General features: G+C 47.0%; 1 protein-coding gene across 1 annotated transcript; it reads right to left on the bottom strand.

Annotated features, from left to right (window-relative positions):
• Positions 1-3,014: 3,014 nt before the first annotated feature.
• Positions 3,015-21,041, bottom strand: F2r (coagulation factor II thrombin receptor). The gene is made up of 2 exons (XM_005065633.4): positions 20,853-21,041; positions 3,015-6,210 (listed from the first exon to the last, which is right to left on the bottom strand). The coding sequence occupies exons 1-2, from the start codon at positions 20,938-20,940 to the stop codon at positions 5,012-5,014; spliced, it is 1,287 nt and encodes a 428-aa protein (XP_005065690.1). The 5' UTR covers positions 20,941-21,041; the 3' UTR covers positions 3,015-5,011.
• Between the last annotated feature and the right edge of the window lie 5,410 nt (positions 21,042-26,451).

Here is a 26,451-nt window from a genome sequence, read left to right as displayed (position 1 = left end):
CAGCGTCCAGTGCCCATTGAGTGCCCAGGGTTGCAGGCCCAAACGCTAGCTGCCTTATGACTCCTTGAGTTCCCCAGCTGTTTTGAGACCAGGCTGGCCTTGAACCTGAGTCTGCCTCAAGGACTGGGGTAACAGGTGTGCAGTACCACACTCGGCCTGCTTTCTGGCGTCTCAGGACGACGCTTGGGAGATCACTGCTGTTTTAGATTGCCTCTTGCCCTGACAGCTAGAGATCATAGTAAAAGTTCATCTCTTCCTTTTAGGCAGAAGCTAGCTGAAAAGCAGAGCCTCCCAACCCACGGCACCTGCCTCCAGATCCATGGGCCGCACTGTGCCTGCCTCCTGACCCATGGGTCACACCGTGCCTGCCTCCTGACCCACGGGCCACACCGTGCCTGCCTCCCGACCCATGGGTCACACACACCGTGCCTGCCGTGAGTCTACTAAGTCTATAATTTGTTGCTTCAAGGCATGAGTCCCCTTAGTCATGAGGCAGCCAGAACATCAGCTTGGTGGCCAGCAGTGACGTAATGGTCTCCTCCTGTTTGCTCTAAATACAATGATCTTGCTCTGTTTCCTTCCCCACTCCTCCCCCTCTTGCCTCCAATTCTATTCCTCTTTTCCATCTTTCTTCTTCTCCCTTCCCCCTCTCATTTACCTTTACATCCTCCTATGCTCATCCCTTCTCTCTCCCCTTCTTGTCTGTCTGTCTTCCCTCCTTCCTTTCTCTTCTTTTTCTTCTCTCTCTCTCTCTCTCTCTCTCTCTCTCTCTCTCTCTCTCTCTCTCTCTCTCTCTCTCTCTCTCTCTCTCTCTCTCTCTCTCTCTCTCTCTCTCTCTCTCTCTCTCTCTCTCTCTCTCTCTCTCTCTCTCTCTCTCTCTCTCTCTCTCTCTCTCTCTCTCTCTCTCTCTCTCTCTCTCTCTCTCTCTCTCTCTCTCTCCTCCTCCTCCCCCTCCCTCTCCTCCTCCTCCAAGTCTTCCTCCTCTTTTTGGGAAGTAGGATTACACTGCAGCCCAGAACTTTTCATGGTGTCTGAAACGCCTAGTGATCCTCCTGTCTCAGCCGCCCGGGCACTGAGCACCGTTACTAGTAGAGCCACCAGACCTGCGTTTCTGCGTTCTTGAAGTCAGTAAGCTTGGGAAGTTGTGCTTGAGAACAATTCTCTCCAGCGTCTGGAGACAGATGTTCTTGCTCATACGTGGACGTGTGTGCTGTGTACGAGCCTGATGCCCTCAGAGGTCAGAAGAGGGTGTTGGATCCCCTGGAACTGGAATTACAAGAGTTTGTGAGCCACTGTGTGGGTGCTGGGAACTGAGCCAGGACCTGTGAAAGAGCAAAAAGCACTCTTAACCTCGGAGCCATCTCTCCAGGCCCTCCCCGCCCCCGTGTTTGTATCTTTTTATAATCTCTTTAAAGCCTGGCTCAGTGGATGACATTTTCCTGTCTGCCTCAGAGATCAGTGGCTGTCACATGACAAGTAGCCTCTGGAAAACTCAGCTGTACACTCAGGAAAGGTCAATGTTCCCACTTAGTCTTGACCTCACAGGTGTCTCTGAGAATGACCTTACCGGTCTCTCTGTCCTCAGACCATAGCTCACTTAACTGCTTCTCCTATAGAAAACTCCAGTTGTCTTATAGCGGGGCCAATTCTCCCCACACACACTTGGTCTAGTAACTTTGGAAGGCTCAACTCAAAGCACCGATGATACTGGTGGCCACCGCTGGAGACAGTCCTTCCCCTTAATTATTGAGGGTTTCATACATGTGTGGATGTGCCCCGTCATTGGGCCCTTTGTGAAGAAGGTAAAGCTGTATGGGGAAGGCCCAGGCCTCAGAATGGAAACAGCTGGCTCACAGACCATGCTTAAAGCTGTCTTTCCGTTGGCTTCTGAAATTCAAGGCTTCCTCAAGGACATGCTGCTTCTCTAATTTCTTCAAATGAAGCATACATAAAAATTTCCAACTACCTATTCAACAGCCAGATGGATGGTTCATTTCCTCGAAAAATGGTATTTTTCACTTGGTGGTGGAAAACACAAACATTTCATGTTGATAAAATTCAAGTGTTATTTGAGCTCAAGAATATTCTGAAAAGTTGTAATAGAGTTTGAGGTTGTTTTCTGGCTAGAAGCAGGGTCCCAAGGCTGGGGCTTCCTGCGCTGAGACCACTACCTGCCTAATTTCTGCTGTATGACCTTAGAAAATTCACGCTGACAAGTCTTTGTGCTAACAGAACGATTGTTTAGGTGAAATAATATTTTTTAAAAATTGACTATGAGTCCAGAAACACTGCTGAAACTTTATTGATTTTTCAGTTCTCAAGGCTAAGCATCATTCTGATTTCACCCCAAGAATGCTACTTGGTGCAGGGCAGTCACTCAGGTGCCTAAGTGCGGGACTGAATGTGTTTTCAATGTTAGAATCATCAATTTCCCCAAAAGAGGATTAAAACACAGGAAGATAACTGTCCAGTGAATGCCTTTGCAGAAACCACGCTGAACTCTCCTCTCCACTCTCTTCTTATTCCCCTAGATCCCTTCTCCATGTCCAAGGAAGCTCATGTATGGTGCTCTTGGCGTCTGACCCTGTGGCTGAGCTCATATGTGTCATTTAGGAGAAAGGACATGACAGTGAAGGGTGTGAGTGGGGGTGCGGTGGCTGTGGAGCAGTCAGAGGGTGAGGGAGGGAGTGGGGTAAGGGAGGTGGTGGATGTAAAGATGATCAAGGTACCCTATATACAGGTATGGAAATGGCATCATGATGATTGGATCTCACACACACACACACACACACACACACACACACACACACACACACAGCACAAATGGGAAGCACTAGCAAGGAGTGGCAGGGTCTTGTAGAGGGGATTAGTTTATGGTAAGGGCTTTCCCTGACCTATAGCCTCTGGGGACCCTCCCCGTCCCCTACTCACCCTGAAACCCTAGTTCCACCTCCATAAAGCACCTCTGCTCTCCCACCAGGGCCCACAATAATCTGTTCCAGATAGACACCAAGCACATTTTCATGTTTATTAATATGTTATATAATATTTTTAAAAAAGAGTGAACACGAAACAGTGACACCAAAGTTCGCAAGTACAATGATAGTTATATTACGTCACAGACAGAACATATAACAGTGAGCGGATGATTTCTATAAATCAATACAGTAACTGAGTTAACAGTATAATTACAGGACCTTCATGGAAGCTATTCTACAATATTTGAAAATACTTTGTTCTCTTAAATAAACATGTACCCTTTCTACTCTCCTTTATTTGCTTAAAATGCCAACATAGTTCTTAAATCAGGAAAAGTATATGTTTCAAATTAATTTTCAAATTACTTTGTCAAAGCCATGAAGATTTTCATATGCTTATTAGTCACAGTGGCATTGAAAATGCTTTTAAAATAATTTAATTAACTGTTAGGGAAAATGCCTATATATTTCTTAAAACTGGGTTCAGGTAAAACTTTTTGTGTTTTCTTGCTTTCTAAAAAGGTGTTTTTGTTTTGTTCTGATGTCATAATTGTTTTGAGCGGAGGTCTTACTATGTAGCCCTAGATGGCCTAGAAGCCATTATGTAGACCAGAATGACCTGAACTCACAGAGATCTGCCTACTTCTGCCTCCCAAGTGCTGGGCTTAAAGGCATGCACCACAATGCCTGGCTGATTTGGATAATTTTTAATAAAATATCTGTAAATAAATAGTGTCTAATTATTGTAGACTTAAGGGTTTATTTCTTAAAAATATACATCTTAAACTGTGTTTTTATCCTAACCTACAGCTACTGAAGCAGAAACTCAGATATCCAAAGCTGTTTAGCTGTTAGGCCTTACTTATGTGAAATACGCTTGGTGATGTGTGGCTGAAGACACTTCTATGTACAATGGTGTATTTGCAGTGCATACATCGAGTTGGCCATGTCAGCTTTCTGAGTTGCTTGAGTAAAGGCAAGACTCAGTTAATCTTCCGCAGTCGGTGAGTTTGTAGGCCCAGTATCTACCAGAGTGCCCAGGCCACATGGGTGTGTGTGTCTGTGCAAGAGGCAGCCTTTCAGGGCAGCTACTGGATATAAACACACCTTTCTCTGCTCCTCAGATGTGCGGGCGACTTTTGTAGTTATTCCCCCCCAGGATGTCATATCCTATCTTGCCAGCTTCAAGCAGATATAGTCAACTCATAGCTAATGGGATGCCTAGGAGGAAGGAGTGGGCCTGGTGGTCCCCATCACTGCTCTCTGGGAGGCACAGCTGGATAAATATGCATCTGCTGTTCAGAGGCCCCCATGGAGATGGCTGTGCCAAGTTATCTCCTCAGACTTTGGCTGCTTTGTAAGGTTTCTTATGATCCTGGTGAGTTTTATGCTTAGTCTTGGTCCATATATTTAGCATGTAAACTGAAAAAATGATACCCCATATCAAAATGGGCTTTCCAACTGCTTTGGTAATTCAAGATGAAAAGAACGAGATCTTCTCCTACACAGATAATACTGTTTCACCCTTCTATTGTTTAAACGTTACCATCAAATAGTTGAAATATATATACATATATATATATGGGCAAAAGCTGTGTTAGGTCTAAACTATGAACTCCTTCCCTATCATTAGATACCTTCAGCTGTTCAGTGTTAACATCCACCAAAACAGACTTTGTTTATTAACTCAGAGAATCCAATTATTTCCATAGTAATTGGTAGGGAATAAACAAGAAAGTATCAAAGCACTGATTCCATACTGCATTGCAAATATGTGTGTGCATACCATCTGTATATTTAAGTCACCTAGATATACAAGAAGTGACGGTTGCCATCGCAGCACTGGCAACATTGGAAATCTCTCTCTGGTTCCCATTACTTTTCTGGTAATTATGCTTGACAGCACTTGTAAGAAGTAGGCATGCAAATCAGTCGTGGTTTGTGAAGTAAATCTAGTTCTTGCCAGAGACTAACAGGCTCCCGGGCTGTCCATTCCAACCTTTTCTGTGTGACCTTCCAGCAATCCTTCTCCCCTAAGCTAATAGCTTTTTGTATATGCTGTTATTCAGGTGACTAGAGCAGGTGTCCATCTTACTCGGCATCAGCTGGCCGGTGCTGTTGTAACTGTTGGGGTCGGAGCTTTCTTTGCAGCACAAGATGCCGTAGAGGTGCCTCTGGCACTCAGAGGAGGCGTAGTAGTAAATCAAGGGATCGATGCAGCAGCTCACGCTGCTCACACAGACGCAGAGGAGGTAGGCGAAGTAGGCCGTCTCCGTGGCAGGGCTGTCAGAGAGGAGCAGGTAGTGCGTGATCAGGAGGACGTTGGTGGGTCCGAAACAGACGATGAAGACGCAGAACACAGCGGCCGACAGGAACAAAGCCCTGGACTTCTTGCTCCGGTTGGCAACCGAGGAGGAGCTGAGACACCGGATGATGGACATGTAGCAGACGGTGGAAATGACCAGCGGCACAAGAAAGAAGACGGCCGAGAAGGCCGAGAAGTAGTAGGAGTAAAAGCCCTGCAGCAGGGTCTCATTGAGGACGTCGTGGCAGGTGGTGATGTTGAGCCCCGGAACCTGCGTGGTCTGTTCCTTGAGGAGAAGAGGCACCACCCCCATGATGGCCATCACCCAAATGACCAGGCAAGTGATGTTAGCTCTGCCCAGAGTGCGCCAGGACAGGGACTGGATGGGGTAGACGACGGCCAGGAACCGGTCAACGCTTATGACCGTCATGAGCATGATGGAGGCATACATGTTACAATAAAAGGCTGCAGTTGCGAAGCGACACATCCCAGACCCAAACTGCCAGTCACTGCCGGAAAAGTAGTAGCTGATTTTCAAGGGGAGCACGGACACGAACAGCACGTCAGCCATGGCCAGGTGCAGCATGTACACCACAGCCGGCTTCTTGACCTTCATCTTCCAGACAAACACCGCGATGGCCAGGATGTTCAGAGGCAGGCTGACTACAAACACAAAGGTGTAAACTGACGGGATGAAGAGCCTCATCCAGGAGCTGGTCAGATACCCTGAGGCGTCTTCAGAGATGAAGGGGGCAGAGGGGGCGGGAGCAGAGTGGCTTTTGTTTAAGTAGATTGCCCTGCCCTCAGGCAAGGCGCTTTCATTTTTCTCCTCTTCATCCCACAGGGGGACCAGTTCAAATGTGTTTTCACTGGGATTCCTGAGAAAAAATGAGCGGGGGTTCACAGTGGCATCTGTCATCTCGGATTCTGAAAAAGAAAACGTTGAGAAGGTGAGTCTGATAAACAAGCAGGCAAGCGGAGGGTACATTTGTCTGCTTTTTGCAGTTTTCCCCGGGGTGCAGATGGTTAGGTTCAGGTCATGCACAAATGGACTACGGACTTTGTTGGTGAATATGCTCCTCTCGTAGAGCACGGTGCAACATTCTCCTTGGATGTAAGCTAACTCCCAATACTCTGCCCCTCCGGGGGACAAAGGTGGACAAACCACCACCCAGATCTACCTTGCAGTCCTCACTTGCATGAAAGATCAAACGGTGCTTTCCTTAACATTTTATGTATTTTATTTTATGTGGTAGGAGAGACCAGGCACACCACAGGCGGTTGGTTCTCTCCTTCTATCATGCGTACCCAGGGGATTGAACTCTGGTCAGTGCCCTTATCCACGAGCCATTCTGGCAGTCCTCAAAAAGTGCTCTCTTCCCTGTTCTACACCTCGCCATCTATACATGCAGTTTACCTCTAGTTTTTTTTTTTTTTTTTTTTTTTGGTTTTTTATGAGATAGGGTTTCTCTGTATTGTTTTGGAGGCTATCGGTCCAGCCCGGCCTCGAACTCACAGAGATCCACCTGCCTCTGCCTCCCGAGTGCTGGGATTAAAGGCGTGCGCCACCACCACCCGGCCTACCTCTAGTTTCTATCAATTCTCTTTCCTTCCACAGCGAGTTTGAGCCATCCTGAGGAACCCACCTCTCCCAGAGGGTGAATCCACATAGAGAGAAAAGTTCCTACGTGCCATAGAACGGGGGCCATCCAGAGTAGGACCCAGGGCTCCCCAACCTGACGACCAAGGTCCACATGGCAGTAGTTTTCCTGTCTTCAGTTTGCTTACAAAACAGATGTCCTAAATGTTGTTCCTATCTAGGTTCAGAGGCCTTCTGGTTACTTCACACAACCAGGAGGCGCCTCTCACCTCAGCCATCACTTGCCTCCTTGTCCAGCAGGTCAGTCTGGCAGCAGACGTGCTTGGCCACTTACACCAGGTCATGACATTATTCTAGATCGCTGTATGCCTCGAGGTGCACACCTGGCCAGCCAGGCTCTTTGAAGTATCAACCAGGTGTCAAAATAAAAGCTCAGCTCGATACACCTCCTTAGCCCAGTCATCCATCAAAATTATTCACTTGAAGAGCAGTGGTACCAGTCAGACAACTGGGTTTTCCTTGCACAGAGCTTTGATAAAATCCTACATCTGCTGGGTGCTGGGGAGCTGAGCTGTGCAGACAAGAGCCACAGAGTGATGGGACGAGGTCTCTGATCTTGGGGGGTACTGGTGGCAAAGGCTGGATGTGCCTCTCAGGGATGTTTCAGGAGTTAAGCCTTAAAACTTGACAAGTGCCGTAGATTTTCAGATTTGGTTTTGTTTTCTTTAATGGAACCTGTAGACAGATTTTTCTTTGAGCTACCAGCTCACAAACAAAATGACACGGAGACTTATTATTAATTATAAAAGATTGGCCTATAGCTTAGACTTGTTCAACTAGCTCTTAAAACTTACATCAACCCAGATGCCAGTGACTCATGGCTTTTACCTCTCCTCCTGCGTGTCTTGCTCCTCGGTGTTGGCTGGCGACTCTTCCTTTCTTCTCCCTAGAGCCCTCTGTCCGCCTAACCTCTTCCTGCCTAGCTAATGGCCAGTCAGGTCTTTATTAAACTAAACACAGTGACACGTCTTCACGCAGTGTAAAGGAGTATTCCACAACAAGAACCTTCCTGAAAACACACTTTCAGAGAGGCACAATGTAAGGCACTGGCGAGTTCTGCTTCTGCACAGCTACGCAGGGTCCTGCTGAGCCAATCCTCTAAGAATAAAACTACAGGCTCTGCAGTTCCTCCCTGCTGTACCCCATCAATGACCAAGGTACTCAGGATGACAGAACAGTAGAAGGCACAGGTAGGGAGGGTGAGTCTTGGTGTAAAAGATGGTATGCATCAGCTCTGTCCTCACCTCAAAGTGTCTGTGATAACCTGGAATACCTACTTGTCCTTTGTCTCATTTCCTGGCACATAGGTCTAGAGATTCTTGAAATCTCCAGGATAAGAATATCTTTTGTATGCTAATGAGCTGACTGCCTCTAGATAGCTTCAGGACCAAGGATGGTCACATGAAAGCCCAAAGCACGACTGGAAGGTTGGCAGGGGAGTTTCTGCCCCTTCTGCACATCTTGCTCTGTCTTTTTCCCACCTGGCCATTCATTAGCATCTTCTGTAATATCATTTATGATCAAAGGGAAGAATGGGTGAACTTATTTCCTGGGCTCCTTGAGCTAACTGCTCTAGCAAATTATAGAATAAAAATAGATATTATGGAAGCCCCTAACACAGCCTTTTTGGTTATAGTTCTGGGGGTCTGGGCTCAGGGACCTGAGGTTTGAGACAGAGCTCATATATGGGGCTGAGCCCTTAAACGGTGAGCTGATTCTGTGTCCAGGTAGATGATGTCAGAATAAATGAGATGAGAAGATTCATGGTTGTCTTCCTTGGACAATCTGCCAGAGGCTAGACAAGGCGGAGTGAGGGGAAACAGCCTTGATCCCTTAGGGCTCACAGGCACTTAGTGGAGTGTTGCATAGACAGTGGGGAAGGCACTTTGGTGTTCATAGCAGACAGGGACAGCAGGCAGGATATTCCCAGGTAGTTTCGGGGACAATGCATCATCTTTTTTCCTTAGCTAGAGCTGGATATATCTTATGGACAAGTTTTGTCTTTGTTTCAGGCCACACATGTCAGAAGTGTTTAGGGCGTCTGCCCCTGGTCTGGATTCTTGCTATCTTTCTTTTCTTTTACACAGATGCCTAGAAGCTATGCATGAAAGTGTGACTGAACCTCCAGCCCAAGGCACCACCATTGCTTCGGGTGAAGAACTTTGGGAATGATGTCAGAGTGTTCACAGTGGAAATGGGTTTTATCTGTTATAATCCTGGTACACAAGATCTATTAATCTCTAGATCTCATGTACTCAACTGCTGTCTCAATTTCATCTCTTCTCCTTTACAGCTGATACTCATGGGCCTCCTGCAATCTAATACTATTAGGAGTAGAGATTCTAAACCCTTGTAAGTCCTAATCCCAGCCCATCTCCTAACAGATCTTAAATCTCGAGGGGGATGTCAGGTAGCCAAAGAGGGATTAGTCACCTTGGGAGACACCTACAATGGACTCTGCTTATAACTGATTTTGGACCGTCTTCCTTTTCCTGGATAAACCAGAAAGGAAAACATCCCAATTGCTAACCCCCGCCTCCTACCAACTGCCAAAATTAAAACACTAAATAAAAAGGTGCAGGTGTCAGGGATTTGTTGAAGTCCATTAAGGTAAAGTTACTGAGTTCTCCCTCTGGCCCTGAGTGGAGATGACATCCTGATCTGCTCCTAAGATGAGAAGATGACCCACTATTGTCTCCTTCCTGAAGAGTTAATCCAACTGGGTCTGTTAATCACCAGGAGGCCTGGAGACCACTTCCCAGGAAAGCTGAAAGACATGCTAAGGAGATGAGGAAGAATTATTCCTTTAGTGAGAGGATGTACTTACTCTTCCCAGAAACCCTCCCTGATGCTGTGCAGGGATGCAGGCATAAGAGCTTCTGCTGTGCAGTGATGCAGCCAGCCATTTACAGAGCTCTGCTATGCAGTGGAGCAGGCATTTACAGATCATCACCGCACCTACCCACTTTTCTGAGTTCTAACTCAAACTGTAACCTTTCCTTTCCTTTTGTCTGTTTTTTGGGATACCAGTCAAAACCCTAAGCAGACTTTCTATGACCCTCTGGGCTTTCTCACTTAGTCTCCAAAGTTTACTGCATCCCCTAATCCCTAGCAAATAAATGCAGAGGAGGAGGTTGGTCACAAGTTCCATAGTCACTGGGAAAAAATTTCAGGAAGGAAAGTCTTACGAAAGGAGTCCAAATTCCAGTGCAAATTCTGCACTAAGTTAGCTTTTTTGTTTGTTTTAGACAGGGTCACACTTTATAGCCTTGGCTGGCTTGGAACTTGCTATGCAGACCAGACTGGCCACAAACTCATAGAAATGTACCTGCCTCTTGCCTTCCAAGTACTGGGACTAAAGGCATTATGAACCACGCCCAGCCTCTGCTCACGGTTTTGGACAACACTTGAGTCATGCTCATAAGGTAGATATAAAAAACAAAACTCCCAAACAATCACTAAGAAAAACAAAAACAAAAACCAACAGTAGTATTCACCTAGAACTCTAGGGCTTGGAAGGCAGAAGGTAGAAGGATCAGGCCTGTCTTAATAAAATAAAAAAAATTTTAAAAAAAGGAAAAAAAGGAGGAGGAAGAGGTGGAGGAGATCTTAGCACTCACGAGGCAGTCAGGCAGATCTCTGTGAATTCAAGGCCAGCCTGGTCTACTTGGTGAGTTATAGGACAGCTAGGGACTAAACAGAGAAACCCTGACACACACACACACACACACACACACACACACACACACACACACACACAAAACTGGGGGTCAGTGACAACATTTGCCTAGCATGTAGAAGGCCCAGGGTTTAAAACCCTCCACCAATAATAATAATTTATACATACATACATACATATAACTGGACAGCTGGGCACAGTAGCAGATACATGTAATGCCAGCACTTGGGAGACTGGACCAGAACTGAAAATTTCAGGCCAACCTGGGCTGCTGTATAAGTCATCCTGGCTACAAAGTGAGACCTTATTTCAAAAATACCAAAAAAATAAAAGGGGAAATGCAATATAAAATAGGAATAAAATGTAAAATAGGAATAAAATAAGGACCTTTTTCTGTAGTAGCATCTTGCTTGACAGTGAACTTTTGGTGGTGACCACATCCTAGAGGCGTGGCTTCAGACGTGACTCCTAATTTATTTATTTTTAAAGACTGTATTTATTATATATACAGCATTCTGTCTGTCTGCAAATATGCCTGCAAGCCAGAAGAGGACGCCAGATCTCATTATGGATGGTTGTGAGCCACCATGTGGATGCTGAGAATTGAACTCAGGTCCTCTGGAAGAACAGCCAGTGTTCTTAACCTCTGAGCCATCTCTCCAGGCCCCTGGCTGGCTTTCTTGAGTTGTGGTGAGAGCGTCAGAAGGGCAGAGATTGCATCTTCAGGAGCAGGCTGCAGTGAACTTGTGAAGCAAGCTGCCACCACACTTTTTCCCTTATCCCCATATAGAAAAGCTAACTCAGACTGGCCTAAAGACTCAAACCAAAACTAGTACCTGAAACTACGCACTCTAGTAAGAAAACACAGAGTGAAAGCTTTGTGGATCTGACCCAAAGGCCTGCGCCACAAAAGCAGAAGACAGAAGGAGTGGAATCAAATAAAAGCCCTGTACAGCAAAGGGACCATCCACAGTGAGACTGCTTACAGACGGGGACAATGCTATAAACCACACACCCTACCTGGCAAGGGATTCTTGACTCATTAGCAAGAAAACAAGTTGTCTAAAAAACGTGACAGAAACTAAATAAGACATTTCTCTAAACACAATGCAAAAAGGCATGTGATAAAATGCTTAGCGTTACTAATTGTCAGGGAACTGTCATTTAAAACCGCTGTGATCGTTCACTTCACTTTTGTTAGGATGACTGCGATGAAAAAAATGGAAGATAACAAGTGTCTGTCAGCAAGAGTGTGGAGAAGGCGGGACCCCTGGACACCAGCTGGGGTAGGAAGCACAGCCATCATGGAGATGGCATGGAACTTCTAACACTAGAATTACCCTGTGACTCAGCACTCCCACTGCTGAGCATGGACACAAAGGAAACGCCTTGATGCTCAGTTCCATGAGCCTGGACGGACGGAGGGTGATGCAGAGGGAAACAGGTGCATACAAACACCGTAGGAACGCATGTGACACTGAAAGAGGGACACGACTTGAAACTGCTCATCTAACTGAGTGGCTAGAATGTTGTCCCTGAAAACAAAACAGTCCCTGGGCTTAGCAGCTTTGCTGATGCTGCTTTCTGACATGCCCTCCCTGGCATGTCCTTTGGCACCAGCCCAATATCTATCACAGGAACACTATACCCAGGAAACACATGGTATTTACAGTCTAGAACGGGGAAGAATGCATAATCCCTCGACTAAATATCACTGCCGAAGGCGTTACCCTTCCTTCCCACTTTAGATTTGATATGCTAGTTTTTTACAAAGTTTTTTTTTTTTCCGAGACAGGGTTTCTCTGTATTGTTTTGGAGGCTGTCCTAGAACTCTTTCTGTAGACCAGGCTGGCCTCAAACTCACAGAGATCTGCCTGCCTCTGCCTCCCGAGTGCTGGGAGTGCATGCACCACCAACGCCCAGCTCTAGAAAAAGTATTTTTAAGAAGCGTATGTCAGCATCATTGTTAACACTATCCAGGCAACGTGGCTAGATTCTTCCAATATGCTCAAGAGCCTCACACTGGAATTAAAGTTTGCTCACCTCAGACTTTCCTGCAGTCTCGGCACGTCTCAGAGGTCAAAGGAGAAGTGTCTATGAGCTGGCTGACCAAAGCTCGTCTGATTCACCTTGCCTTTGGCTATTAAGATGTTGTCACAGCAAGAAAAAGTAGAGTTCTGGTTTCACAGAGAAAGCAATATAGGGCCCAAAGTTGGTCCTGACATTTCCTGCTAAGTTTAACTTAGTGAAGGGCCCTGTTTGGTTCTGGCATTATTTTCATGGTTTTGACACATGGACTCATGTAGCCTAGGCAGCCCCTGAACTCACTATGTAGCTGAAGTTGGCCCTGAACTCCCAATCCTGTAGTGTTCACCTCTTGAGTGCTGGGATTACAGGTGTTCACCAACACTCTGGGCTTTGGTTTTGATATTGAATACAGCTTATTATTGCTAACTAGCTTAAACACAGACTAAACCAGAGACCTGAACTCAGTGTCAGGTTTGACTTTGCTGAGATCTGGCTAGAAGCAGAGGGGTGACTAGATACCCTTTCCCTGTCCCTTTAATCCTGGGATTTAATACCATGCCAGGGTCTCAACTGTGACTCAGTGTTTTCTTCGGGCTCACGTGCTAAGCGAAAGTCAGGCTCTCGCCCACATTCCCATAGAGAGCAGGTCAACTGTGGCTTGCATTTCACAGGCTAAATGGAATGACAGGGGAGGAGAACACGAGAAGAGAAAAACATGGCAGAGACAGACTGTCAAGCAAAACACCAGCCTCTCTAGAATGCTCCACTCCCTCCAACGCAAACAAACACTGCTTTCCCAGGGCAGGAGCCAGGCCCCCTAGGGAAATGCCCTCCTTCACATCTGGATAGGAAATGTACAACATGACCTTGAATACCTCTGAGTATTATTAGCATCAGGTCAAAACCCTGTGGCTTCCCACTGGCCAAAAAAGATTGCTTTGAACATAAAAGATGATGGAGAGGATCCAGACTGTCTGTGTATGAAGAGCCTGCTCAAGCTGCAGCCAATCAGGGCAGAGGGAAGCAAGCCTTCAAGACAGATAAATAAATGGTAATTAGAAGGGGTGAAGTCACAATGGTCCTGGGTTTGGCCCCCAGGGTTAAAAGGAGCTAAGGAGCAGTTACAGATAAAAGACCAGGAAGGTAGGAGGTAAGCTTCCCTCCTGATTTGTAAGTAGTAGCAACAGGCATTAATAAGACAACCAGGAAAGTTTGGACACCTGGCATAGTGGATGACATTAAAAAATTGTTCGTTACCCTCTAACAATGATACTGCATTTATGGGAAAAAAGAGTTAGTATCTCTAGGGCTGTATGTGTATTTAGTATCCTTTTAAATTTTTCTATTTCTATTTAATAATATACTTAAGGACAGATCTTGAGAACTTGTTTGGAGGTTCAGCAGGAGTGCTGCTACTCAAACAGCAGTCTTCTTTCTGCAAGTAAGGTCCTGCAGGGAAACAGCCTTGGGAGGGACACACACACAGCAGTGAGAGAGGAGGGGACACTTGCCTAGCCATGCAGATGCCACAAATCAATGTTGGTGATGCTCAGGCTAATGGATTCCTCTCAGCCAGATCACCGTCACATTCTATTAGGTAGCCGGGCAGTGGTGGTGCACGCTTTTAATTCCAGCACTCGGAGTCAGAGGCAGGCGGATGTCCGTGAGTTCGAGGCCAGCCTGGTCTACAAAGAGAGTTCCAGGACATCCAGGGCAGTTACACAGAGAAACCCTGTCAGGGGAGGGGAGATGAAGTAAGATGTAGTCTGGGATTTGCTTTAAAATTCTCTTGTGGATGACAGTGAGGATGTAGATAAAATAAGGCTGGTCACATGGAAGCGGAATGATGGACCACAGGTAATTATGTGAAAAAGCAAAACAAGTATTTCATGGTCCTTACTTGTCACTAGAAATTACAAATGAAAAGTTTATTTATTTAAAAACAGTAACCATTGTTCTAAAAAGATTTGTTTTCCTTTTAATCATGTGTGTATATGCATGTGTGTGTGTGTGTGTGTGAGAGAGAGAGAGAGAGAGAGAGAGAGAGAGAGAGAGAGAGAGAGAGAGAGAGAGAGAGAGACCAGGTGCCCTCCCTCGAGCTAGTTGTGGGCCATCTGACATGGATACTGAGGATCAAACGGGACCTCTGCAAGAGCAGCATGTGCTCTTAACTGCTGAGCCGTCTCTCCAGCCCCAAATGTAAGGATTGCTATTCCTGCTTTTCTTTGTCTGATTTCTGAAGGAGGGGAAAGTTCTTGAATGTTCTTACGGACATGATTTTACATTGAGAGAAATCATCTGTTACCACATTTTATGTATTGAGACAGGGTCTCACTATGCAGCCTTGGCTTGTGTGGAACTTGCTGTGCAGACCAGGCTGTCCTGAAACTCATAGAGATCTGCACACCTGTGCCTCCAGAGTGCTGGGATTAAGAGTCACCATGCCTGACTAGTATTAACATTTTGAAGGCCTGGAGGAATATCTAGAAATTGGTGTGTGGGCATGAGTTGAACACCCACTAAACACCAGACACTTCACCTGCTTTGACCTCACACAGCTCTACCACACCTACAAGATAAGCATGTAACTAAATGACAATACGGGGGCACAGAGAGGCTAAGTAACTAATTCAAGATCACACAGCTGGTAAGAGGGTGAGCCATGACTCGAGCCTAGATAGTCCGGCATCAAGACTTACTCAATACCCTTTGACCACATGAACCATGCTGTCCTTTAGTTTTCAGGTGTTTCACGTCTATTTTGGGGACAGTCTTCCTGTTGCTTGGGAATTCTGGAGTTCATTCATGATTATGGATGGGTACCAACCCCTATCCCCACCTCAGCCCTCACAGACATGCATGGAAGTAGAGATGCATGCACAGAGATGGACAGTGAAAACCAACCGGTGTGTGTGTGTGTGTGTGTGTGTGTGCGCGCGGGCACACGCGCGTGCCTGCAGAGTGTGCGGGTATGTGTTACCATGTGTGTGCATGCAGAGGCTAGAGAAGGACATCGAGAGTCTCTGTGACTGCTCTCTGCTTCATCGCTCTGAGACAGGCTCTCTCAGTGGACAGAAGCCCTCCGTTTTGGCTAAGCAGGCTGACTAGCCAGAGAGCTCTCCAGGTCTGCCTGTTTCTGTCATTGGATGCTGAGGCTGGGTGCTTGTAATTCAAACTCAGGCTGTCCTGCTTGCACAAGAAGTACTCCTACCTACTGACCACCATCCTCCCTGGGACACCCCCCCCCAATCAAATATTTAAAGTGATGTTCTAGATGGGTCTACCTAAGGTCAGTGGGAGAACAGACCAGTAAGGCAGAGTTCAAGGTAGCATGTCCTGGAGGTTGTCTGTTTGGCACACCCTGGGGCTTTCAGGCGGGCCAGGAGGAGCTGGAGGCAGGCCAGCTACAGGAAGTCATTATGGTGTTCCCAAGGCATGGGGAGGTGCACACAAGTCTGTAGGGCTCTTGCCTATGGTGCCTGGAGGCAGGAGACAGAGGTGTGGTTAGAGGATGCTCTAGGCCTCCCTTAGCCCTGCTGGTCTGTTCTCTGCACTGAATCACCATCCCCAAGCCTCAGGTCCCAGGAAAGCTCTGTCTGCACTTTACTCAGCAGTGAGATAAAAGACCAATTCACAGTCAGGGCACACAGGATCCCTAGTCCCTCCCAGACTACAGCTGTCCCTCTACCCCAGTCCTTCTGCAGTCACCGAATCTCAATGGAAACAAACCGGTCCTAGACAAGATAAGAGATTCACAAATGGTACTTCTGGGAAAGCAGGGCTCTTGGCAAACCATTGATTTTGTTCTTTAGGGACAAGTCACTGTCCCACCTACGCTCAGTTTAAATTCCAGTAAAGACTGAGCAGTGGCTATGAAATTTATTTGTAAGGTTCCAATACTTATAAATACTGTGTGCATGTGGGGTGCACATGAGTGTGGGTGCCCGCAGAGGCCTGAGGAATCTAAACACCCTGGGGCTGGAGTCATAGGCAATTGTGAGCTGCCGGATTCAGGAGCTGGGAGCCAATCCTAGGTCCTCTGCAAGAGCACTGTGCCAACTACTGAGACATCTTTTCACCCTCCTGTGCATTCTGTTTGTTCGTTTTTTTTTTTTTTTGTTCTATTTTAACTATAACAGTGTGGAGAATGGATTGCACACCGTAAAGGCAAGGGCTTCTTGGCAAACTTTGCTTTGCATGTGTTAGACAACACAGGTGTCATGGACGTTATTGTATATACTCCAACTGTGCCTAATGTAAAATGTATTTCTTATGCCAAAAAAAACAAAAACAAAAAAAACACCTTTCTGTAGCACTCTAAAACTCTATTTGCAATTTGTCACAAACTTTAAATACACGTTATTTTGCCTTTTCCTGAAGCTATACAGATTTGTTCCTTCCTACATGCAAATCACAGATTAGTTCTGCAATTTCAGACAGCAAAGTTACTTTTGAAAGCAGATGATACATACAAGGTTAGAAAGGATTTGTAGGCTACCTTAGGACGTAGGATAAAGCCATTCACTTCAAAACCCAGGCATAGTAGTGCATGCCTGTAATTCTAGCACTTGGGAGGCTGAAGCAGGAGGACTTCAGAGTTTAATGCCAGCTGTGCTGCACAGAAAACCCTGTTTCAAAACAAAACAAAACAACAACAAAAAACCAGTACTGGAGAGATGGCTCAGTGAGTAAGAGTGCTTGCTGCTCAAGCATGAGTTGCCATGGCAGCACACACACGACAGTTATCCTAGTACTGTGCCTGTGCATGCGTTCGTGAGCCTGTGTGGGACATCACTGGGGCTTGCTAGCACAGGCTTGAACACTTCCCCTGCCCCAACTTGGTGACTCTAGTGTGTTTGACAGAGAACTACAGCAAGCTCACTGTTGGAGGACATACCTGGGGAAGGGATCCTGGAAAAACACCTGGCGCGTAGGGAGTGCCATTTACTCTGACAGTTTCACCAAGAGGGAGGGAAAAGCCGAATAAAAGAAGCCACAAACCAGGAAACAGAGAAGACTGACTTTAGAAAATACAGAGCCTGATGCTAGCAACACGGTAAACATGCACATGTCACAGTTCCTAACATTATCCTGGTAGTAGTGTGTTTGGTGTCCCCCCAGTGGAAGCAGACCCTGGGAACTTTGGATCTAGTGAATGAATTCATCCCCAGAAACACAAGGCCACATGTGGATGGTGAAATTCCAAGAGCAGATAGAGTCACAGATACAAAAAGCAACTGGTAGTTGTTAGGGGGCAGATGAAAGGGGGCCCGGGGTCACAGGGTTCCTTCTGGCGTGGTAACTGGGAACACAGCAAAGGAAGCAGTCATTGCCCCAAACTTCAGAGTAGGTGACTGTGTGTTCTGGGGGCTTCATCTCAATGGAACAAATAATACAAGGAGGAAGATGTGGGGAACAAATAAACCATAAGACACAGCCAGACTGACAAACGGAGCTCCTAGGGAGAAAAGGGACATGGGCTCCAAATGAGGAGAGTAAAAACCCAGGTTGTTAGAAACCCAGGTTTCTGGGAACTCCATTACTTTGGGGTCCTTTTGCTTAGAGCCCAGCTAAGCTCCAGTTTGACAGCAACAAAAGAGAAATGAGCAATGAGGAGGGAGGGGAGGAAAGAGAATGGGAAGGAGATTTTCTGAGAAGAAACAAATCCTGGACTCTGAAAAGCCCAAGTCCATATGGCAGACCCAACAGGGGCAGCTAGGGTGGTGTTTCGTCCAGAGGAGCGGCTTCTGGTTAAAGGGGCACGGGAAGCTGAGGAAGGCCAGCTGGCCTGGGGTGATGGGGAAAGAAGTCAGAGAAGGCACACATCCACAGGCGGGTGAGCGACCGATGCATGAAAGGGATGCCAGAGAGAAGCCATGAAAGGGATGCCAGAGAGAAGCCATGAAAGGGATGCCAGAGAGAAGCCATGAAAGGGATGCCAGAGAGAAGCGGGGCTGGCTGGCTGGCTTGCACAGGGTCCCCTCACTTCCTGCTGACGAGCCAGGCGTGGCCCTGAAATCCCAATGCACTTTGCCACAGTTACCATCAGCTATTCTCAAACTTTTTTTCACCTTCTCTCTCTCATAAGCATCCCCCTTACCCTTTAACACCCCCTTCTTTAATAAATACAAGTCTTTGGACCTAAACTGCCTGTGCCAGGGGAAACTAACTGCCTAATGAACTCACCAGTTACTCAACAAACACCTGTGGATTGAACATTTGTTCTAGACACCATGGGGACCTTGGCAGGGAATTGAGACAGATACAAAGTGACAAGACAGGAAATGACAAGATACCATAGGAAAGCAGGGACTGGTGGGCAGGGCTGCAGAGAGCCTTGAGGGTATCGGGGCAAGGGAAGACACCGGATGGGGAGAGATTGTTAGATGTGCTAGTGTTTCAGACACCAACAGTTTACAATTGCTGGCATGCAGTGGTAATGGGAAGCAGACTTATTTTGAGTTGATTTTATTTGTGAATTTACGTATTGCATGCACCTAACATGGGTGGGTCACTCCTATAGCCAGTCCCTGATGGCAGGTCACTCGGTGTCCTTGGCCTCAGTGTTAGAATCAGTAAAAGAGGGCAAACTCTCTTCTTATCAGGGAGTTTGTTTGAGAGGTGGGAACATAAAATACTTCATTTACCACCTAGTTCCCCCTTCTCTTGCCCTTTCTTCTTTCCCCATCAAGGGCTTCCAGAACCCAGTGTAGACACACTAGCCAATGCTTGTTCAGTAAGTAGTCTCTGTTTCTGCTGGTGCTCTTCTATCCCTTCCACGAGGAAGAAGCGGGGAGCAGCCTCTGACTTCGCTCCCTACAGGCACCCCAATCCGCTATGCGGGCTACCCGAAGGAAGGACTGATCAGCCTGGTGTAGCTGAGCACGCCGATGCCCTGCACTGCCCAAGTTTCAAAGTCTGTATTTTCCAAGGCCTGTCTCAAAATAAAACTGAGGAAGCAACATCGAGTTACGTGACATGGAACCTCTGCACACACTTTCCACCCCTCTCCCCCACAGCTGATTAAGGATGGCTACCCACAGGCAGGCAGGCAGGCTGGCTAGTTGCAGCTAAACTTGGGGCCCTGTCTGGGGCTCTTGAGTTTTCCCATGAGCATCACTCAGTACACACCGAGAAAGGACAGAAAATAGGAAACACCCTACTCTTTGTCACCTCTTAATCCTGGCGTTTGGGAGCATGGGAGTGCACATTCTTTCAGCGATAACCAAAAACAAAAACAACAACAACAACAACAAAAAAACAAACAAACGAACAAAAACCCACTAGATTTTCTTCGGCATGAAAGACACGGCGAGGGGTTTCTGGCTAGGGGTTTCTACCGTATTATTCCTACTAAGAAATTCAAAACCAGCTCCCTCGCTTTCTAATCAGGAACTTTACAGGCAACGCCTCTACTTTGGAGAAAGGAGAGAAAATATTTGACGAAATAAATTGGCCAAATTAGTTTGCTTGGTGAAACAGGCAGATGCTTAAAAATACAGTCGATAACGAATGCACTGAAGGCAGGCAACCTTTTTGAGGCAGATGAGAAATTCCATTGAGGAAAAACTGGGACTAGATGAGTCTGATTCTGAGGAGGGGTCCCTTTCCCAGAGGAACGAGTTTCAGATAACAAAGACACCTCCCACCCCCAACACACACACTTCAGTCACCTCCCGGGTAACTACGCCGAGCTGGGGGGCTGCCAGTCTTCATTGTCCGCTAAGTGTGCTTATGGATTTTTTTTTTTTACATCACCTTACTTTCTTTGTAAATCAAGCAAGAAAGAGAGTTCCAACAAAGCAAAACTTAGGCGGGAGTGGTTTCACTTCACATCCAAACCACCGGACCCTTTCTTTCTGAAGGTGGTCTTGCAAAAGAGGCCACACAATGACAACAAATGCAACGACAGAGACTGCTCCGGAGACTCGGGCCCCTCCTCCCGAGCCAAAACCGAGTGGGCTGCACCCCTCCCCCAGCCCCAAACCAGAGTCCAAAGGAGCATCGACCCTGCGGGGGCAGAAAGAGGATGATGGCAAACCCCACCTGGATGTGACTAGGGGAGGCTCTAGATTTCGGTTCAAACGCCTGTTTGGCTCCTGGGGGAAACTGAGGCAGGGTTGCAGCCAGGCAGACCCCCTCGCGGAGCAGTCGCAAACTATCTTCTGATAGCCCCTTGAGCGCACCGGGGGCAGCTCTTACCTGGCTGGCGCACGGGGACGCGGGAAGACAGCAAGGGACCGCACAGGCTGAGGCCAACCGCGACGAGCAGCAAGCGCCGCGGCCCCATTGTCCCGAGGCTGCCCGCGCGGCTGGGCGCCCGCGGTCGCCGGCTTTCTTCGGAGCAGAGCGTTGGGACCCTGCGGGAGACCGGAGGCGACTGCGAGGCCGCGCGGAGGAGTATTTGGAGGCGGTTCAGGGGCGTGGGCGGGGCCCCGAGGGCTGTGCGCGTGCTCGCGGCCTCCGCTCGCGCCCGCAGCCCCTCGCTCCGGGTCAGATGCTCACACCCTATATTCTCCCAGTGTGGCTTAGCTGTGAGCCCGGGAGTGACTCAGCCTCCAGGGTCATTGAAAACCGCCCGCCACCTCTTCAATGACCCTCCTGGGACGCGGAACCAGACCGGGGCCGCCCCGTCGTGGTGCGCCAAATCTCCCCCTTATTGGCGTCCGCGCGCGCTCGCCAAGTTTGGAGTTTAGCTAAAAGTTGGCGAAATGACTTCTGTTTTTGTAATTTAGGGGAGATGCATTTAAAGGTTGATGCTGCAGTGATAAGGGTGTCCCCAGATGTGTGGACAGTGTTATTTCTTTAATGTCTTTATTTTGCCAGTTTAGACGGGTCACGTCGAGCCTTTAATCTTCCACGCGAGTGGACCTGGCCACAGGTACCCACGCGCAGGTTCTCCAAGGTCTTACCGGCTGAACCCCAGCCGCATTCCCAAAGCCCAGGGCGGTGGGCGATGTTTGGGCACCTCCTGCCAGAAGGATGTGGAGGAGGAGGAGGGATGGCTTCCGGGAATTTTAAAGGGTCCTTCCCACGTTCTGGAACCTCTGGAACCTTAGGGTGTGTGCTTTGCTACCTTCCAGGGTCAGATCTCAAAAGGGGGTCGTGGTTGAGGCCTGACAAGGAGGAGCCCGCAGTTTATTTTGCTTAGGGAGTGACTAGTGGGGTTGACTTTCAGAACAAAACAGAAAATGGATCCTGGTTCTGTACCCAGCCACAAAGGTTTCTGAAAGAGCTCAAAGAACTGAGCCGTGGCCCCAGGCATCAAAGCTCAGGACTCTGAAGTGCGGTAGTTGTCTTAGTTAGGGTTTCAATTGCTTCGATGAAACACCATAACCAAAAGCAACTTAACTGTTCATCACTAAAGGACATCAGGACATGAAATCAAACTGGGCAGGAACCTGGAGGCAGGAGCTGATGCAGAGGCCATGGAGCAGTGTTGATTACTGGCTTGCTGAGCCTGCTTTCTCACAGAAACCAAGACCAGCAGCCTAGGGATAGCACCACTCACAATGAGCTGCCCCCCCCTCCACGCCCCCCCCCTCAGCTCAGTCACTAATTGAGAAAATGTCTTACAGGCTTCTGTATCTGAGGCAGTTTCTTAACTGAGGTCCCCTCTTAAATGACTTGAGCTTGTATGAAGGGGACATAAAACTAACCAGCACAGAGGTGTTCTGTACCCCCTGGCAAAGACTTTGAAAAGGACAATTTTGCCTGAAGACTACCTTGCCTCAAGTAGAATCTCAACATTTCAATCAATGGAGAAAACACAATCAGAGAGAGGCTCCTCCTCTTAGCCTAAGAGCTATTGCTCATTGTCTTCATAAATTGCTCACTAAGTTGAACAGTTAGCCAGCTAACCAACAGTTTTTAAAAAATCATTCCTACCCCGTCTCAAAAAAAAAAAATCATTCCCAGTGGAATCTCTTGAGATAACACATTTTAGGGTAGGTGGGAGCCATTAACATACTTCTGCACACATTAATAACATGGTATTGTTTCCTTACCTCTCTGAAATACCGTTGGGTTTTTAGGTTCATCACTTTTATGGACCACAGGCAAGAAAAAGTGAAATGCTGCAGTTAACCCAAGGAATAGCACTGATTTTTAGGGATGCTCCAATTGACTGTAAGACACCCAGAATTCAGAAAAGTAATAAAACAAGTGACAGGTTTTTTTTTGTTTGTGTTTTTTAACGGCCAAAGATATGGAGTAAAGTAGAAGTAGAGAGGTGCTTCTAAACCTCCTCGTGGATGCCTGAAGCCAGGAGAGCCAAACCCTGCATGCAGGATACTGGTTTTCCCTGTATCTTCTCCAGCATTGCCCTTTAGTATCAGTTAGTCTCTTCTTTGATGTCATGATACCCTCTGTGTATCACTCTCTTGTGCTTTGGGGTCATTGTTAAGTAAAAGGCTATTTAGTCATGCTGGGCGTTGGTGGCGCATGCCTTTAATCCCAGCACTCGGGAGGCAGAGGCAGGTGGATCTCTGAGTTCGAGGCCAGCCTGGTCTACAGAGCCGATTCCAGGACAGCCTCCAAAACAATACAGAGAAACCCTGTCTCGAAAAACAAAATAAATAAATAAATAAAAGGCTATTTAGTCACAAGTACTGGGACAGATAGCTGTCATACTGAGACGGTTATTAACAAGGGTATAGTGTATATACTGTGGATACACAGGATAAAACGATTCATTCATCAACCCTTGTGTAAGTCTGAAATTTCTTTGTTATTTTATGTGTCTGAGTGTTTTGCCTTGCGTGTGTGTGTGTGTGTGTGTGTGTGTGTGTGTGTGTGTGTACCACATACACACCTGGTGTTCACAGACTTCAGAAGAGGGCATTGGACTCTCTGGGACTGGATGGCTATGAGCCACTACGCGGGTGCTGGGAACCAAGCAAGGTCCTCTGCAAAAGCAACGCGTGCTCTTAAGCCCTGAGCTATCTATCCAGAGCCTGGACTAAGTTTTCAACATCCTTCCTTGAACGGCATCAAAACTTTCATTTCTGGAATTTTCCATTTAATATTTGGTTGTTGGTGAATGAAACCGTAGAAATCAAAACTTGAGAAAACAGGGCCTGCCTTCTGGCCTTTGCATCTTCACAATCAATATTGGGCTTCTGCACATTATTCAATAAAGTATACTCTCATACTAGTAGATATATGTAGGCCTGTATATTCTTTAAAAATGTTGGAGGAGCTGGAGAGATAGCTTGAAAACCCGAGTGCCATCCCCAGAATGAATGTATATGACTGCCAATTAGGGTGGTATGCCTTTGCAAATCCAGCTCTGTGGAGGCAAGCAGTGACAAGCACATCCCTGGGACTCCCTAGTCAGACAGCCTAGCCTACCTGGCAAGCTCCGGGCCAATAGAAGATCCTATCTCAAAAAAGGTGGGTGGAGCCTGAGGAATAACACGAGGTTATTTATTGACTTTCACTCTCACGTGTATATGAGCACATACACACCCTACAAGAATGGTAGAAATGTTGGGAGACGTTGAGAGTGTTTTCAGTTACATTACAACGTACCCTGAAGAAAGCGGGCTCTTGAAATAACTAAGTTCTTAAACTCTTTGCAAATTCAGTAAAGTAGTTTTCAGACTTCGGTTGCAGTACAGAGAACCAAGGGAGAGAAGACAGAATGAAGTATTTCTTCCTCTCCCTCGTATTCTCTAAGAAATGTGAATTTTCTAAAGAGATTTCTCTTTAAAATTTTCATGTATGGTCATTTTTCTTGTCCTTGCACTGTGTTCCCAGAGTGCCTGCAGAGGCCGGAAGAGGTCATCAGATCTCCAACTTTTGACCTCCTCGTTTAGTTTCTTAATATCAGCTCCTTCCCCTCAAGTAGCCATTTCAGCTACATGTAGCATGTCGACTTGTACACACATGTCATCCAGCTATGAGCCTGTCAGCCCCACCAGAACGCTGAAAGTTCTGACTGCCTCTTCAGATGGGTTTTGTATTACGGCTTATTGCTGACACGTCCTTGGTTTTGTTCTAAAGCTTGACAACGTTTTTGTCATGATTGTAAGCCCTTTAGAACTCTTGGAAAAAGACAGCAATCCCTCTATTTCTTTTGTTCCCTGCCACTCATGCCCAACCCCTCTGTCATGTTTATAGTAAATGTCCATTTCGTGGGGTTGGACAACCTGCCCATCAAAGCTAAGGAACATTCCCTGCAAAGGAGGCTCAGCATCCTTCCTGTTGGGATTACTTGTAGTACACTCGGGGCGTTCACAGTCCTGATTTCAACTTGCCTGGCACCAAATAGGGTGAGCCATCCCGCCGTGTGGATAGCGTATTCCAATCTTTAAAAATACACATGACATCATTGTTGTTATTTTGCTTAAGATTAGAAACTAGAAATTAGAAATTAAAAGGGGGCGAAAGGTGAAACACGAGCGTGAGCACGGAATGGGCCCTTGGAACCGGCTCGATGGAGCACAAGCCATGGAGTGTGTATTAATCACAGTTTATTATAGTGGGAGAGCGAGAGGGGGACAGAGACACACGAGACAGATGAAGGGGGGTAAGAGCAGAGCAGGAGGAGAGAGAGGAGAAGAGTGAGAGAGGTAAAAGCCTGTACAGTGAGGTAAGAAGAATGAGAGCAAGTGGGCGGGAGGGGGGGTCTGTCCTTTTTTTTTTTTTTGTGGTTTTTCGAGACAGGGTTTCTCTGTAGCTTTGGAGGCTGTCCTGGAACTCACTTTGTAGACCAGGCTGGCCTCGAACTCACAGAGATCTGCCTGCCTCTGCCTCCCGAGTGCTCGGATTAAAGGCGTGTGCCACCAACGCCCGGCTACGCCACCAACGCCCAGCAGGGTCTGTCCTTTTAAGGGGTCCTTTGCACCTGCATGCAGGTTGTACTCATGGAACCCTGGGCTGGCCAGAGAGCTGCCTGAGTGCATTCTGCCAGGTAACAGGGGTAGGCAAGTATGATGCCTGAACCTTTCAATCATCATGGTGTCAATTTTAATTCCAGAATGTTAGCATTGTTCTTTTTCAGGAACCCTTCTGCCTATTTTGGGTATTGTTTCCATGCCTCTACTCAAAGCTTTCCACAGACAATAGAATATTCTAGAAATTCACCTACTGATTTCCTTTTAGAAGCTAGTGGTGGTAATATGAGTACCTGTTGGAGTGACAGCTCGGGAAGTAAGAGAGTGAGGCACTTCCTGGTCCGGATAGACCTCCACAGTTGTTTTCCAAGCAAACAGTAGGTTAAGTAAGTTACAATCTAACCAGGAGGAGGCCTGTTTTTATCTCTTGTTACAAACCTGTATTGGTATTTTCGGTTTAGAAATATAATTTGTGTCTCATAATGGAGCAACAATATTTCCACTAATCAGCCCCCAGGAGAGTGGTGAACCGCGGTGGCTCAGGTTACTGAGCAAAGGTCAAAGTCAGTATCTGCTTAATTTCTTACCTGTTAGACAGAAAACAACAAATTTTTTGTTCACAGGACGGAGGTGGTGCACACCTGTAACCCTGGCTCGTGGGAGAGTTTGAGTATCCTCAGCCACTTGCTATGGTGAGTTGGAGGCCAGCTGGGCTATCTTAAAACAGAAACTTCAGTTCCTGTTACATGGGGCAAACTCCCGGATATTGAGCTTAGAGGTTTTAGGTCCTAAGGAAAACAAAGCCGCCAACTAAGGCCACACCAGCTGTTTTTTATGGGAGCTCAGATAACACTGGATTATCAGTAAAAGCCCCATCCCTCCAACTGTCCGTCCTAAGTCGTGCTGGACTCATGAGGGACACAGGAAGAGGTGAATTCTCTTCCCCTCACCCCATTTCCAGA

This window comes from Mesocricetus auratus, unplaced genomic scaffold (assembly GCF_017639785.1).
Source record: "Mesocricetus auratus isolate SY011 unplaced genomic scaffold, BCM_Maur_2.0 Super-Scaffold_100020, whole genome shotgun sequence".
In the NCBI taxonomy this organism is placed as follows: Eukaryota; Metazoa; Chordata; class Mammalia; order Rodentia; family Cricetidae; genus Mesocricetus; species Mesocricetus auratus.
The sequence above is the reverse complement of the archived record's forward strand: the minus strand, read 5'-3'. Positions and strand labels throughout refer to the sequence as shown.

Coding starts and splice junctions, on each gene's coding strand:
- F2r (XM_005065633.4), bottom strand. CDS start 20,940: ATGGGGCCGCGGCGCTTGCTGCTCGTCGCGGTTGGCCTCAGCCTGTGC. Junction 6,211..20,852: donor CGTCCCCGTGCGCCAGCCAG/GTAAGAGCTGCC, acceptor TTTCTTTTTCAG/AATCCGAGATGACAGATGCC.